This window comes from Telopea speciosissima, chromosome 11 (genome assembly GCF_018873765.1).
Source record: "Telopea speciosissima isolate NSW1024214 ecotype Mountain lineage chromosome 11, Tspe_v1, whole genome shotgun sequence".
In the NCBI taxonomy this organism is placed as follows: Eukaryota; Viridiplantae; Streptophyta; class Magnoliopsida; order Proteales; family Proteaceae; genus Telopea; species Telopea speciosissima.
The window spans coordinates 55,208,322-55,223,946 of record NC_057926.1 but is presented as its reverse complement, the minus strand read 5'-3'; the positions used below and the strand labels follow the sequence as shown (position 1 = coordinate 55,223,946).

The 15,625-nt window shown below is 38.7% G+C and overlaps 1 protein-coding gene across 5 annotated transcripts; it reads right to left on the bottom strand.

Annotated features, from left to right (window-relative positions):
- Window positions 1-3,551: 3,551 nt before the first annotated feature.
- Window positions 3,552-13,768, bottom strand: LOC122645970 (chloroplastic group IIA intron splicing facilitator CRS1, chloroplastic). 5 transcript variants are annotated; one of them, XM_043839401.1, is made up of 9 exons: window positions 12,844-13,768; window positions 11,600-12,125; window positions 10,935-11,065; window positions 8,163-8,513; window positions 7,898-8,054; window positions 4,818-5,110; window positions 4,601-4,660; window positions 3,812-3,886; window positions 3,552-3,720 (listed from the first exon to the last, which is right to left on the bottom strand). In XM_043839401.1, the coding sequence occupies exons 1-9, from the start codon at window positions 13,729-13,731 to the stop codon at window positions 3,718-3,720; spliced, it is 2,484 nt and encodes an 827-aa protein (XP_043695336.1). In that variant the 5' UTR covers window positions 13,732-13,768; the 3' UTR covers window positions 3,552-3,717. The 5 variants fall into 5 exon arrangements, with proteins under 5 accessions (XP_043695336.1, XP_043695339.1, XP_043695334.1 ...); XM_043839404.1 differs by having other exon boundaries at window positions 3,552-3,886; window positions 11,600-11,997; window positions 12,052-12,125; XM_043839399.1 differs by having other exon boundaries at window positions 3,552-3,886.
- Window positions 13,769-15,625: the final 1,857 nt, after the last annotated feature.

Here is a 15,625-nt window from a genome sequence, read left to right as displayed (position 1 = left end):
AAGATCATTGCTAAGATTCTTTCTTCACGCCTCTCATCATCTCGGAGGAGCAAGGAGGTTTTGTCCAGGACCGTTGCATTCATGATAATATTGCTTTGGTTCAAGAAGTGGCTCAAGACATTAACAGAAAAACCAAGGGAGGGAATCTGATTCTTAAGCTGGACATGGCCAAGGCGTATAATCAGCTTGAATGGAGCTTCTTGTATAAGGTGATGGAAAAATTTGGCTTCTCAGGGCAGTGGATCAACCTTATAAAGAAAACGATGGAAATTGTTGGTTTTCAGTTGTTTTGAATGGAGGACCTACAGGTTTCTTTAAGTCTTCTAGAGGAGTTCGATAGGGGGATCCGCTATCTCCAGCCTTATTTATAATTGCTGAGGAAGTGTTGAGTAGAGGGCTTCGCACGCTTTTCCTTGAAGGGAGAGCTGAGTATTTTAGCCTGCCGCGGGGATGCCCTGGGATCTCACATAGTCTTTTTGCTGATGACACCATCATATTCTCGAGATGTCTAAAGCATTCAGTGAAACACATAATACGCTTGATAAGTAGATATGAAAAGGCTTCTGGGCAACTGGTAAATAAGCAAAAAAGCTACTTTGTGACAGGCAACAAGACCACTGATGTGACTTGCCGTATGGTGGAAAGAATCACAGGCTTCAAGAAGAAAGGGCTTCCACTTACATACCTAGGCGCACCTCTTTACTCTGGGAGGCTCCGCAGATCCTTCTTCGATGACTTTTTGGCTAAGGTACGCCTGAAAATTGCAGGTTGGAAGAGCAAGGTTCTTTCTGTAGGAGGTAGGGTGATTTTATTGAAGCATGTCCTATCTTCTATGTCGATTCACATTATTTCCACCCTGGATCCCCCCAAAGTGGTGATTCGGAAATTCAATACAATATGTGCTATTTTTTATGGGGACAATCTGAATGGGGAAGACGTCACCATTGGGTGAGCTAGAAGAATATCACGAGACCTGAAGCAGAGGGGGGCCTAGGGATTCGACGCATTGAGGACATTGGCAGAGCATTGAGATTGAAGGCGGTATGGAGAACTATGATGGGACGGTCTCTATGGAGAGACTTTTTCAATGCCAAATTTCTAAAACATATGCACCTTACTTTGGTCACACCCAAAAATGCAGGTTCAATATCTTGGAGGAGAGCGCTGCTTGACAAGGAGCTTCTGATCTCTAATTCTCGATGGCTAATTGAGAAGGGGGAGCCGCTTTTCTGGCTGGATAATTGGTCGGGCTAGGGGCCTCTAATTGACTATGTGGATGGTGGGGGCATCAATCTGAATTTAGAAGATCACGTAAAAGATTTCATTAATACTGATGGGTCTTGGAAGCACAACATTGCTATATGGATTGACTCTAATGTGGTGTTGGATGACATTCTTTCACGCAAGCTTAACCTCTCGCACAAGGAGGACAAGCTGGTTTGGGCGCCTGCAAGCGATGGTATTTTCTCTACAAAAGCCGTTTGAGATGTGATTAGGGAGAGAACCACTTTAAAACCATTCGCAAAGTGGTGTTGGAACCGGTCTCTACCAACCAAAATTGGTTTCTTTTCCTGGCAAATCCTAACAAGAGGCATTCCCACTGATGATGCCTTGCAAACGTTGGGGATTCCGTTGGTGTCTAAATGTCAATGTTGTGGTGAGCCTAAAACGGAATCTGCCTCGCACTGTTTGGTGGAAGGGAAAACGGCTTCTAAGGTATGGAGAGCTTTTGAAAGAATTTTTGGTTTCCCTGTTATTCACTTTCAAACTGTTCGCAGCAAGATTCTCTTTTGGTATGAGCAGGCAGGGGGGAGGAACTTAAGCGGAGTAATTTTAGGCCTAATTCCCTCTTTCATCATCTGGGAATTATGGAAGGAGAGGAACTGGAGAAGACACAATGAGAAACGTCGGCCTACCTCGGTGATTGTTGAGACGATCAAAAATTGGGTGAGTGAGATTCCCATCTATGGGTCATTCCCTAATTAGCCCTCAATGAGTGAACAACTGCTCCTCCAAATTTTTAAGATTCAACAGCAACTGTTGAGGTAAAGCCCCCTAGGGCGGTAGCTTGGCGCCCTAATTCGAATGGTTTCAAGCTCAATATCGATGGGGCGTGCAAGGGGAATCCTGGTATAGGGGGAGGAGGGGGAGTCATAAGGGATAGTGAAGGAAAGGTCCTTGCGGCATTCGCTAACTCCTATGGAGATTGTACGAACTCCATCGCAGAATTTAGGGCTTTGAGGGATGGGCTCAAGCTTTGTGAGGAGTTGGGCCTCAGAGGAGTAGCTGTAAATTCGGACTCGGCCTTTACTGTGCAATGTGTGCTCATGAGAAAATGCAATGTGTGGAAACTTTGGTACTGGTACAATAAGATAGAAAGGCTAATGGATGAGCTGCAGGCTGAGATTGCTTTCATGTACAGAGAAGGGAATAGAGCGGCAGATTGGCTTGCTAACTATGCGTGCACTTCTGACACCAACATCAGGATCGGACCAGACTTAGTCCTCCTTGAGGGCCTCAATCGCATCATTTGGGAGGATTCCCTGGGAATCCCAACGATTAGGCAGTGAGTCTTGGGGGAATTGTAAGGGAGTGAGTTTGTCTCATGAGAGTGAGAGCTTTCTTTTTGTGCAGGGTTGGGGTAAGGCAAACATGTCCCCCCCCCCCCCCTTGTATTCACTACTAATTTTTTTGAGTATTAATAAAAGCTTAGGGGCCAGCCCGGGTCCCAGAGAATATTCGGGTTAAAAAAAATAAAATAAAATAAAAATAAAACAAACTCAAAATAGGACTCTAACTAAACTAAGGAAGTAAATCCCATTTTCCTTTTTTCTACCCATATTTTAGGCCCATTAAATTGGCCAATTACAAAATAAACCCATGGGATCAAAAGCCCAACACATATATAACTCAACCCAAAGCTTATTTCCACTAAAATAAGCCCTAACTGACTTATCTACATCATAAATTGTAGAGCACATTAGGAGTGTTGGGTGATCAACATCCAGAGTGTTGTGTGATTGACGAATTCCTTTAAAACTTAGGAAAATTTTATAAGACAATCATAGGACTGGCTATGATGCATGGTGTGGAATGTCGGGCAGTTAAAAAGCATCATGTAGATAAACTCGGTATAGCGGAGATGAGGATGTTGAGATGGATGTGTTACAAAACTAGGAAGGATAAAACAACGAATGATCATATAAGAGCTGATTTGGGAGTCACTTTGATACATGATAAGCTATGAGAAAGTCGTTTGACGTGGCGTGGCCATGTTCAACAGAGGCCATTGAATGCTCCAGTACGAAGGAGTGATTTGATTTAGATTGAAGGAATTAGAAGAGTCAGGGGCATACCTAAAATGACCCTAGGAGAAGTAGTAAAGAAAGACATGCATAGCTTAGGCCTTGTATCAAGTATGACCTCCAATACAGCTGATTGGGGGGCAAGGATCCATGTAGCCAACCCCATTTATTTGGGATAAAGCTGAGTTGTTGTTGTACAGCACAATAGAAGGTACTGAGTCCTCATAAATATTCCTAACAAAAAAGAAGAAAACCAGAAATTTTCTTTTCACCCTAGAAGTACATTCTGTTTTGCATCCGTTTCCCACAAGGCTGCAGTAGCAAGTTGGATTTGTCCAGGAATTCTACTAGATGCAGCCATTGTCATCACTTCTCTGACAACAATTACTCATACTCCATACGTTTTATGAACTCAATTTGGTTTACTGGAAGTAGGAGAATCTTTAGGATATCTTAACACAAACCCCATATCTACTTCATGGACCTCACAGTAAAGAAATATATATACCTGCAGTTTCCCAACAGAATGCAAATTTTGGGCCGTTGCTCGTCGTCCTCCTATTTGTCGATTTACTTAAAGACTGTTCAACTGATTGCAAAGCATATCTATTGAAACAAATATGATTGCCTTGCAAATTCTTCTCGTCATCCATCCATATTCCTTTCATCAGATGAAGGAATTAACATGAAGAGGACTGATGGAGTGATAACATATACTGTTTCTCTAGAAATCATGATTTCTAGATTTTCTTCGAGCTATTTCCTCCCCTCTTTTTTGTAAATCCCTCTGCAATCTTTTTTAAGGGGGAGGGGGGAGGAAAAAAAACAAAAGAATAAATGATTCTGTCAGGAAATTATCAGGCATCAACGAAAAAAATAGTTTCTAGACCAAATTTGGCATGTTAAAAAGTAAATGGTATCACCTGCACTGTTTCTATTCCAGTATACACAGAATATGCAGGACCATTTCAGGTTTGATCATGGTCCATGCATCTGGGATGAAAATGATATCATGAACCCACAGTGGTACCCAGTTTCCATGAATGCCTAATGACATAACTCTTCTTGGAATTTAAGAACCGCAAACTGATGCAGTTTTTTGTTTTTCATTTTCTTCTCCGTGTTGTGAACAACGGTGGGTTTATGCTAGCAGACTCTTTGTGAGAGACAACAAAATCATGTGTCTGCAAATCTAGATGGAAGCTTGAACTGATATTGCATATTTGCATCATATACCCCAGCCTGGTTTTATTTTTCTTCTAATGTATGTAAAAGGAAATGTCTAAGAGGATTACCAGTTTAAGTTTCAAATCTGATATCATCCTCTGTCTCTGATATGCAAAAAACTTCAGTGACTGCAACCAAAAAAAAGGGAGGGGAAAAAAGGATTTAGTATGGTTTTGGCAACCAAATCTCAACTTCTTTAGAGAGGGGAAAATATCATTTCCCTACAAAAGAAGAATATTGGAACAGCTGAATACATAAGTGAGAAAACTAAAAGACATTACTTACACCTATTCTCTGCATTTCCAGTGATCGATCTAATGCTGCTCTTTTTGTCAGGAGATTTTCTGGCTTTAACTTCAGTGGGCGCCTATAGTTTTTCCCACGATAAAGAATTATAGCAAAACCCTTTCTCAACTTCTCAACTGAAACCAATATCCCATCACTCTCAATCTCAAGTAGTCTTGCAGTATCCATAACCTGAGAAAGCTGTCTTTGCAATGTAACTACTTTGACAATTTCTCTGTGCTTCCAATGCTGATGCAGGCCCCCTATTACACCATCAAAGACCCCACGTCTCCCTGGAAAGGGACATATTCTCCACATTATCAAGAAATGCCAGGTACATACATGACTTGAAAATATAAAGAAAACCAAACAATTTTCATAACATTGAGCAGCATTACATAGTGATAGCATCAATGATTCAGCCGCCAAGAAATGGCAGAGCTGCATCCCCCCCCACCCACCCACCCCCAAAAAAATATTTTCCCTTTAAAATAATTTCGAAAATTTCTCTTTCACCCAATTATAAGGTTCTACCATGGGAGATCGGGAGGTATATCTTCAGAAGGTGGACACTTGTGATATGCTTCTAAAGAGAAGAGCTTTACAATGTGTGCCAAATGTGCTTGCTATGTGATGAATCAATGGCTCATCTTTTCATCGATTGTGTCTGCTAGTATGGTATGGACTTACTTTCGTGAGCTACTCGGTATAGTCAGTTTGTTCCCACTTCACATTTGATGAATCAATGGCTCATCTTTTCATCGATTGTGTCTGCTAGTATGGTATGGACTTACTTTCGTGAGCTACTCGGTATAGTCAGTTTGTTCCCACTTCACATTGTTGATTTTCTAAGAGTATAGTGTCCTTAACTCAGTCAAAGAGAAAGATTGTTGTTGGCCCTATATTTTGTTGAAAGGAGTACCGAGTATTTGGTGGGAAAGGAATAATAGAGTTAGGATTGTCCATAAAAGTTGAACAATCCAAAAGCTGAACCCAAGTTACTGGTTGGATGAGAAGGAAATCACCGCTAAATGTTGCTGCCCAGAAAAACCCAGAACAGAGATGCCCAGGGGAGGATGTTGTCTTCCAAACTTCAATATACCACAGAATGTTTAGGGAACATTCAGAAGTAATTACTCACCTCTACAGTAGCTTTGGTGCCACCAAATAACATTCACTGTCAGAGAAACAAAATTAGAAACTAAAGTGAACAGACGGAGGAGAAGAAGATGAAGAAGAAACAGAAAAAAAAAGGGGGGGGATATGACCAAGGGCTCTCACCTATGGCCTTGGTCAGTCTCTCACTAACCTAAGGTATCTCACCTCACTCCACTGTTTCACACAGCAATATGGCATAAAAACCAAGTTCTATTCATCTTCAAAATCGTGGGGGAAGACTCTAAGGTACCTTATATAAATAATGGTAATTGCCAACACTTAGAAAAGAAATAATAAATAAAGTCCTTCACAAAGAAAGAATAGGACTTGCACAGCAAGTTACTTTGAATCTAAACTATTAAACCAAAATAGAAACTTCCTAATAGCCTTAGATCAGCTCAACCACTGGGAGAGAGTGCTCTACGATCAGCTTACTCGAGTAGGGGCCCACAAAAGGGTTCTGACGTAGTGGGATTGTTCGGATTGTTACAATCTCTAGCAGAGGAAAGTGCTGGCAACAACAGAAAGGAAGGGGTCCATGTAGCTGCTGCGCTCTCCCACTAAAGACCAGGTTCGGCATCTAAGATTACAATGAAAAATAAATAACTTAACAAAGATCTCCACGATTCTGGTTCTCGGGTGAAACAGAAAACACCCAGCCCAATAGCTGGCTAGGCCCATTAAGTAACTTAAGTGACTTAAGTGAACCTTGGCCCATTTTAAGAGGAATGGGCCTGGTTCTTTTGGTTCCTATGGCTGTACTGTTTGCCTAGGAACGTATCTAGATCAGATCATATGCAAATGATGGAGTCAATGGTGATTGTGAGCTGGAAGCTGGCTATTAGAAAAAGAGGTAGGTGTTTGCTGCACTTAATAGGATGCATTCACATGCTTGCTGAATGATTCAGTTGGATACCTACATCAAGCATTCAAATAGTGGATGAGCTAGCGAAAGCAGGGCCCTCAGGGGATTCAATGTACATTTGGACTATCCATTACAAACTTAAGCGATGTGTACTGTCGTCTCCCTCAACTGGGGCGGTGTTTTGGTTCTCTTACTGTTATTTTTGTCTATTCACCATCATGAATGTTTGTCTTTCGAGAAATGGGTTTCGTCATGCTAGTAAAATATTAGTTATTCATCAACAAAAAAATATTAAATAGTAACAGCATCTCAAATAGGAAGAATGAGAAATCACCTAAACCAAGAGACACTGCAGATGACGAAACATGATAGAAAAAATCAAGAAAAATAATGTGATCAAGAATTTATTTATATATATATATATATATATATAGTAAAACAATGTGATAAAATGACCTGAAGGATGCTTCGGTTATACTTAAAGAAGCACAATTCTGGTCCATTACCAAAACAAACAACTGGATGTTTGCTTCCAGGCTCAAAATCTATTGGTTAAAATTTTGAATTAGTCAATTAGCCCACAGAGTCCTTTCTCCGGACTTCCTATATTTGGTTTCGCAGAGTGCCTAACCCAAGTGGAAAGATAAGGAAGACCAAGGAGCGTCATAAGGACAAAAAGATGAACCTTGGAGAGAGGTAATGTTTGAGGAAAGATAGGGAATATATCCACATTATACAGGGCATTTTTCATCATGTATATCTAAAGGGATGTAACCCAGTGCAAGTCCCAATTTTCCGGGTCCCTTCCAAGGGTGTGGGGATTGGTTTGGAGTCACTCCTAAACTTCAGCATTTTTTTCCCTGAATTGGCTGCCCTCAGATTTTGAAACCTTGTCATGTTGTCAGCCTGAACTTGTACCATTGCACCAAGCAACAGCTCCTTTTAACCCAGTATATCTATGTGCTTGAAAACCTAGAGTGGATAATCAAATTCTTCATCTGAATCGGAAAAACAAAAAAAAGAAACAAAGGACTATAGCTAATAGAAATCATCTTACCAAGTACCAAGTATCTATTCATTTTCAGGCCTATCTTCCGGAAGCATTGTCTCTCTTCTTCAGTTACCATTTCCCTGTCCACAACCAGTTCAGAAGGTTTCCATGCTAAATTTAGCTTAGTTAAGTGCTTCTCTGATGTCTCTATCTTTGATTTAAGCTGCATAAATGAAAATAAAGACCAAATGAATATAGCAAGCAGCTTCATTTTCAGTTCTCAGAGAGACAGAAGCTCATAATCAAACAAGAATACAAAAATGAAGCTTACTATATAAAGCCTGCGTTCTTGCTTTCTAAGCTCCTTTTTTAATTTCTCTTTTTCAGCTTCAATTTGGACTTCAAGAACCCCACTCCCATTGTCCAGGTGCACACATTTTTTTTGAATATATTGAAATTCTGAAAATGTTCCTACTGTGCTACCATTTGATAGTGCATCATTGGTAACATAAAAAGATTCAAATGCTTTCTGACGTGCATCTTCTTCCTGCAGCTGGAATCTTCTGAGTTCTGCTTCTCTGCATGAAATCAAATTTGCTACTTTGCAAGAAAGGAAGTCCTTGCCTCTATAAATTATGATAAAGAATTTATTCCTTAAGATCAGAACTCCTCCTGTAAGACGCTGTCAAAATAATATTTGTATGTTAACAACATACAACTTCACAACCCATCAACCCCCACCCCCACCACCCCCTCCCCTCCAAAAAAAAAAACGTTGATATTTGGAAAATGAGCTAAGACTCCAAATTAAAGAAGGGAAGCATCATGATAGTTTCAAAATCAATAACCTCATCTGCACCATTAAAGGTGAAAAAGAAAAACAATCGTCATGAAGATGATGATTTATCAATTACTTTAGGATAATACCCTGATAGTATGAGCAAAACTTGGAAATAAGAAATGCTTGATGAAGAAAGATGAGTTTTGGTTTCAGAAAAAAAAGACCACCCTTAAGAGGAAAGATACATTAAATCAGTAAGTAATTAGTACCCAAAATGCAAATGAAAGTACATCCATATCTTGTCATAATTTTTTATTTTCTTTTCCTCTTCAGAAGGGCAGAGACGGCATTGGTTGCTGGGTAATCAAGGATAGCACTTGGTTATTAGGTAAACAATGAGGACAAAGTTCAAGCCCAGGTAAAAGTGTCAACACCCAGAACTCTTTTATAAACTTAGCAAGCTCTAAACTTCTCACAGTGGAAACATGGCTAAGGCAGAGCTAAAATTTTACACCACTAATGGATCACCAATGGCATAAATATATTGTCATTACATCTTATATTAGAATGAATATTTTCTAATGCATTGACTATTGATCAAGAAGAGTACCATTTACATTCATAGGGATGTTAATAAACAGTGTTTTTTACATAGTAATATGAAAAACTGTGTACAGTGAGGCCAACTTTACATCCACTTTTTTGTATCCTCCTGACGTAAATAGATTATCTGGAATTCTCAACTAGGATTAAGAGTGTGTTTGGATGTGAGGTGGGCCGGTGCTTTCTCACTTTTGCTGGTTGCAACTCGCGTCTTAGGCTCTTAGCTCGGGTTGCACATGCTTGGATGTGCAGGTGGTCAGCACCCTCTTGGAAAAGGGATGGGAAACAGCTAAAATATGGCTGGCCACCTCAATCAACAATCACCCGTGAACAGCAAGCCGTTTTTGGCTGTTGTGTCCTGCTAAAACAGCTGGGTCTCACTCTTGTCAACACCACCTGAATGGTTGCAACGACTCAACCTAACAAGAAATTAAGCTTGTGGATATAGAAAAGGAAAGGAGATTATTTGGAATCACTATTAAAAAACAGAGAGAGAAAAAGTTGGAAGAGGAAATTGAACAAGGATCAAAGTCAGAAGGGTTAGGCTGGGCACAGGTTTCTTCTCATAGACTATTTACGGAAAACATTTTTTTAATGAATAAAGTTGAGATAGCCTGGAGAGTTGCAAAGACAGTAATTAAGGAAACTTCTTATTGACTGTTTAAGGGCATATTTAATCTCTCGCCTGATATGAGTGCTGCGGTTAGACTGAGGTAAGGTTGCTTCACAGAGGCATCTATGTTCTTAAATCAAGAACTTAAAATTAGCAATCATAGGGGTAGATGGGAACTCATTGGTCAGAAAATGGAAAAATATTGATTGATTTTGATTTTGTAGTGATAAATGGTGGTTTTTAATGAATGATGGATTTATTGGCTGGTTGTGTGATGGTTGCTTGTCAGCGAAATAAAGAATAGAATTTATATTACCAAGAGTAATTTAACTTCCATAAGACAAGATGCCAAGCCTAGATTTATGAATTCTTTTAAATTTCCCTTACATTAAGAAGACAGACAAAACTAACAGGGAAAAACAGAGAAGTAGAACAAAATCAATAGACAGACAACATCTGCCAATAAGAAACTGTTATATCCATCAAATTGGACGTTTCTGATAACTTCCCCATAACCCCCCTCCCCATCCCCACCCCCAAAAAAAAATAAAAATAAAACATTGCAATGCCAAATATCTGTAGAAAGTCTTAATTTATACAGAGTTTCAAAGTTTTCAAGGGAATTACCTGTAGAAAATGTTAATTTGCATAAAAAATATGACATAACCATATCTTTTACCCTATACCATGCCAAATATATCAGCATAGCTTCTATGCCCATCCCAAATTATATCTCAATGTACCCACACCATATTTTTTGTGCCTGCAAATTTATTATTTATGTACTAGACCATCTTTATTTCTTCTTTCCTCTACTGCCCATTGAGTTCTTGTTGGGTCGTCTCTTAATAAGTTATATTAATTTCAAAAGGTAAAGTAGCAATGCTCATATCGCAGCAGCATGAAGTTACAGCATGCAAATGTTTTCAATATTTCTATAATAATAATAATTAATATAACCTACTTTAGTTAATAGTTATAAAAATGGTGCCACTCTGTATAACGAGGAGGCTGGATTAAAGAACTACATGCCTAAGGGAGAGATCTCAGTTCTATGTTACTATAAATACCACACCAGTAGAAAGGTTCAATGTTACCAAACTTGCCTTAAGCTCCCATGCCATTTCTTCATTGTTCGCATTTGGAACTCCCCATTTCACTGCGATCTTCGCAATAAGACTCTTTTCCCACAACTTTAAGATGGCAGCAGCCAAGCCTTGAAGATTTTTATTTCTTCCTACAGTAAAGGAAGAGCGCATAAGAACCCAACCAAGAGATGCCATAGATATTATCACACACATACATAATAGAGAGAAAATAGCCTGAATTAGTCACTTTGTATATTATGTAAGGGATTTTCTTGTTGACACCTCTTAGGGTGTCAAACAATTTGTAAATTCTTTTTTTTTTTTTTTTGCCCTTTTAGTATAAACTTCTTTTTCAATGAGGGAAAAACTTATCACTTCACATTTGTACTCGAAAAATGTGCAAAACAATGACAGCTTTTGATAAATGAAATAATGATAAGTCACTTTCAAATTATTTTCAAAAACCCTATTTTACCTTCACTTAAAGAACTTTTAGGAATTAAGACAAAGAACAATCAAAAGTAGATGGAAAGTTCTATATACACCTATAGAAGTGTCATTTAGACAGTCCCATTATATAAGGTGCACGTTCAAAGTCCAAAACAAGTAGAATACTTGCAGCAAGCACAGAAAAATTATTCTCATAGCAAGTATACAAAGCTATAGTGAGGAAAGATAATTACCAAGAGCAAAATGTGTAGGTAAAGGTCGAGCAAGCTTCCTCAAGTATGTCAGTTCATCATCAGTGAGCTTTGGCTTCTCATTAGGAGGAGACAGCCTAAACGGAGGCTTAAAGTTATCAACCACTTCTGGAAGCAAATCTGCATCAATAGGCAATGGTTTTGGTCTCCACCAATCAATAAAACGAGGCCCTAAACCATCCAGAAGTCTGTCAGCTTCCCTTTCATATAGAGTCCCACTTATTGATTGCATAGCCTCATTTCCTTCCACAGAATAAGGAAGAGAATCAAGTACTCTGCCCTTCACTGTCATACTTTCAATTTTTGCAATCTCAACAGATCTCACTTGAAATGTAGTCATCTGATCTTTTGACTTCCCAGGAGTGATTTTCAAGGTGGATATTTCTTCACTGCTCAGAAAACTTGAATATACCATTTGAAAAGCTGTCGACGATGATGGATGATTGCATCCTCTATAAACAACAAGGATATCTTTCTTACACCAAACAACCAAACCCCTGGTCTTAGTCTGTTTAAAAACAATTACATGGGTAAGACTTAGACCCACACCACAGTTGTAATAATAAGAACCACATGCAAATACAAAATGAAACAAATAATCTCTGGTCCAGGAGTTAACAGGAATAGTTTATCAAGTCAACAGAGATATTACATGATATATTCAAATTGGTTTCAACTTCTTTCTTCTGCTTTACCAAGAAAATACAGGCTTTCACACTTTGCATTATAAACATCAGTACAAGTTTCTCTTCTCCATCTTATGTTATTTCACAATAAGGCTCCATTTGCTTTAACAGAAAATATTGTCCAGGAATCATTACAAAAACAAAAGGGAGTTGAAATAAAAAGAACAGAAATTATTTTACCGAAATTCAATACCCCAAAAAAAAAATTTGGTAAACAACTTCTATTTGAATTATATTGGGAGGTTATTTTCAAGAAAAAGGGGGAAATAGTTATCGTTATCTTGGTAAATCATACAGTTGCCACCATGGAGGACACTAATCAGATTATTTTCCTCAACCTCTGATGCCAAATTATGGTAACTAAAAAGTTGATTTTCCGGAAATAATCCTCCCCAAGAACAAATGGAGCCTTAGGTCCAAATGAGTTAAGTACACAATCAAAAATAGAGCTTTAATTCAAAGTGGAGAAATAACAGTTCATTAGAGAGCAAAATCTGTGTAGGAAATGCAGAAGTCAATGAAAATCAAATAGATACAAACCTCGACAATCTCCCGGGCCCTATCCATATTAAGGCATAAGGGAATATCGAACTTGAGCATGGCAAGTTCATTATTCCTCCAAATCATCTTAATTTCATCCACCACAGCTTGAGTCACCCCTGCTTTCTTAACCTTCACCCATTTCGTCGTTGTCGCAGCATCAATTCTCAACCTTTTGAGAAGCACAGGAGGAAGAGTCGACTTAGCCGCAGTTACCACCTTGTCCTTCTTCGGTCTCGGAATGACAATCCTCTCACCCCTGGCCCATGGCATTTTCCCATCCAATTTAAAATTCCCATCTCCGCCAACCCGTTCGAGCGGAACCCGAAATTCAAATTCTCTATCATCTGGTCGATTATGTGGTACCTCTGAATCGCTGATAGCTTTAAGATTGGTAATGCTTCGAACTATATCACGCATTGCTTGCCTCCCTCTTCCTCCTTTAACCTTCTCAGTCAAACACGAATCGCTCTTTTCATCAACTCCGCCTTTGGAGCTACTCTTCTCCTTGCTTTTGGAGAAGTCTAGGACTTCACTGGGGGGAAGGAGCAGAGGGCCTTTCATCCAAGGGGCAGCGGGCATCTTAACGGGGCCATTGGCACGGGACAAAGTCTCTGATAGAATTGAAAATTTGGGATTTGGGGATTGAATGTCACTACTGTTGTTGTTGATGCTGCTGTTGCTCGTTAAAGGGGTTTTTGCTTCACATGGAAGAACCCTGAGAGATTTGGAAGGATAATTGGAATTGAAGTTTCTGGGAGGATTTCGGCACTGGGTGTTGGAAGAGGTGGAGATGGTAATGTTAGTAACAGTTGATGATAAACTTGGATTTGAGCAATTAAAGAAATGGGGCGTGTGGGAAGCAGAAAGAAAAATGGCAGTGGGCATTGAAGCTTTGAAGATTTTGCAGAACAGACAGAGAGAGCTGCTCAGTCTGCTGACACTGCTAATGTATTTTACTTGCTTCGGTTGCTAAGTACACTATACAATCACACTTCACCCGGTCGCTCATATTCACAGTTTCGCACTTTCACACCACAAAAAATATTCGGCTTCGTTTAACCAGTCTTCCATAGACCCGGTCCAACATGTGAAAGGGAAGTCAAACAATCGGATCGGCTCGGTTTCGGTCTGGGAATCAAAGTCCAAAATCAAACTGTGTTTTAAGGAACTTCGGTTTTGGTCTAGTGTGATTTCGAAGAATTTTGGTTTTCAATATTGGGTAAATGTAGGTTAGATCGATTTATTTCTGGGCTTGAACCACAATAAAATCTTATATTCATAACCTATAGTGATTTTGTTTGATAAAGATGAATAGAAACATAGAAATATTAGTGCAAACTTGATCGGATTTGAAGTTAACAACAGCTAGAATTAAGTGAGGTGTATTAGAGTATTTACAAGAAAGTTATATGTATGACATTAGGCAGACCTTTATTAAGCTAGTCTGGTAATCATGATTAGGACCATAACATCGCAATAAGCCCTTTGATAACTCGCATACTATAAATTTCAACCATAAAAAATTATTATGATTGGTCTAAACCGTTTCTTCAGTTGACATTTGAATACTGACTATTTAGTAATCATATCCATGTAGAATTGAAATAAATCATGACCCCAATACCTCATTATAAAAGTAAACTATTTGTATGGGCTTATCTATAGCCCGTGTTTTCCTTTAGGATCAAAAACCAATTTTTAATGGAAACTCAAACCGTAAAGATAGCAACTTGGAGTAGAGAAATTGTCTAACATTTTTGTCAAACCTTAAAAAAAAGATAGTTTATATATTTTACAACGATAAGATACTCTCTGTTATTCTGACCATGTGACCCCATGTGAACTTTCTATGAATGATATGATTTTTCAGACCCTCATTGGTGTAGCATGCAGATTTTGTTTTAAACGGGCAACGTTGTGGGAAACCCTCCCCCAATATCTTAAGTTAAGGGGAGGGGATTCCTTTAGGTTTATAACATTGCCTGACTTGTTTAAAACATTGCAACTCCATATAAAACACCCTAATTTTACACTATAATTGAGGCGATCGAGTACCCTAGGTTTATCAAATACTATATTGCCAATAAGGTCATAACATACTTGATCTATTAGGGGCAGAACAAGGTGACCCGGATACCCGTTCTAACCCACCCCATTGCCATTACCTTTAGTCAATTCATATGAACAATTGAATTTCCTTGAATTTTAGATTCCAATATTTTATTTTCATGATCAGATATCATTATTTCCAAGTGACAAAAAATGAAGAACAAACTTTTCTGTCGATTCATAATGTCTGGTACGTATATGGTCTAGCCTTGTTAATTATCAAAGGTCAAGTAACCTTAATTAAATTTGAACACTTGGGAAATAAGAAATGCAAAAGGACGTATATATATGCGATTAAACGTGGCTTTTACTCACTCCACTTCTGTGGCTTTCAACCTTCTTGAAATGAATATTTACATAAGCAACAAACCTTTTTGTCGAATGGATGAAAGAAAAAACAAATTAAGAACACTAATATAAGAAATATATAAAATAAAAAATAAAAAAAAAAGGAAGGGAAACATCATACATGACTGACTACCTTAGTAGCATATCATATAATGTTTGCGCCAAAGCCATAGGAATTTTTTCCGAGGGCGGCGACTTACAAAAGATACAATCACTTGAAAGGGAAAAGGTTCTCTAAGCAAGCGGCGTAGCCTACATCTTTTTACATCATTGTTACATTAATTTTTTTTTTAAATAGAAAAATCTATGTGAGAAGGCGTAG

Coding starts and splice junctions, on each gene's coding strand:
- LOC122645970 (XM_043839399.1), bottom strand. CDS start 13,731: ATGCCCACTGCCATTTTTCTTTCTGCTTCCCACACGCCCCATTTCTTT. Junction 12,126..12,843: donor GGGCCCGGGAGATTGTCGAG/GTTTGTATCTAT, acceptor GTTTTTAAACAG/ACTAAGACCAGGGGTTTGGT. Junction 5,111..7,897: donor GAATAGATACTTGGTACTTG/GTAAGATGATTT, acceptor GTCCCTTTCCAG/GGAGACGTGGGGTCTTTGAT.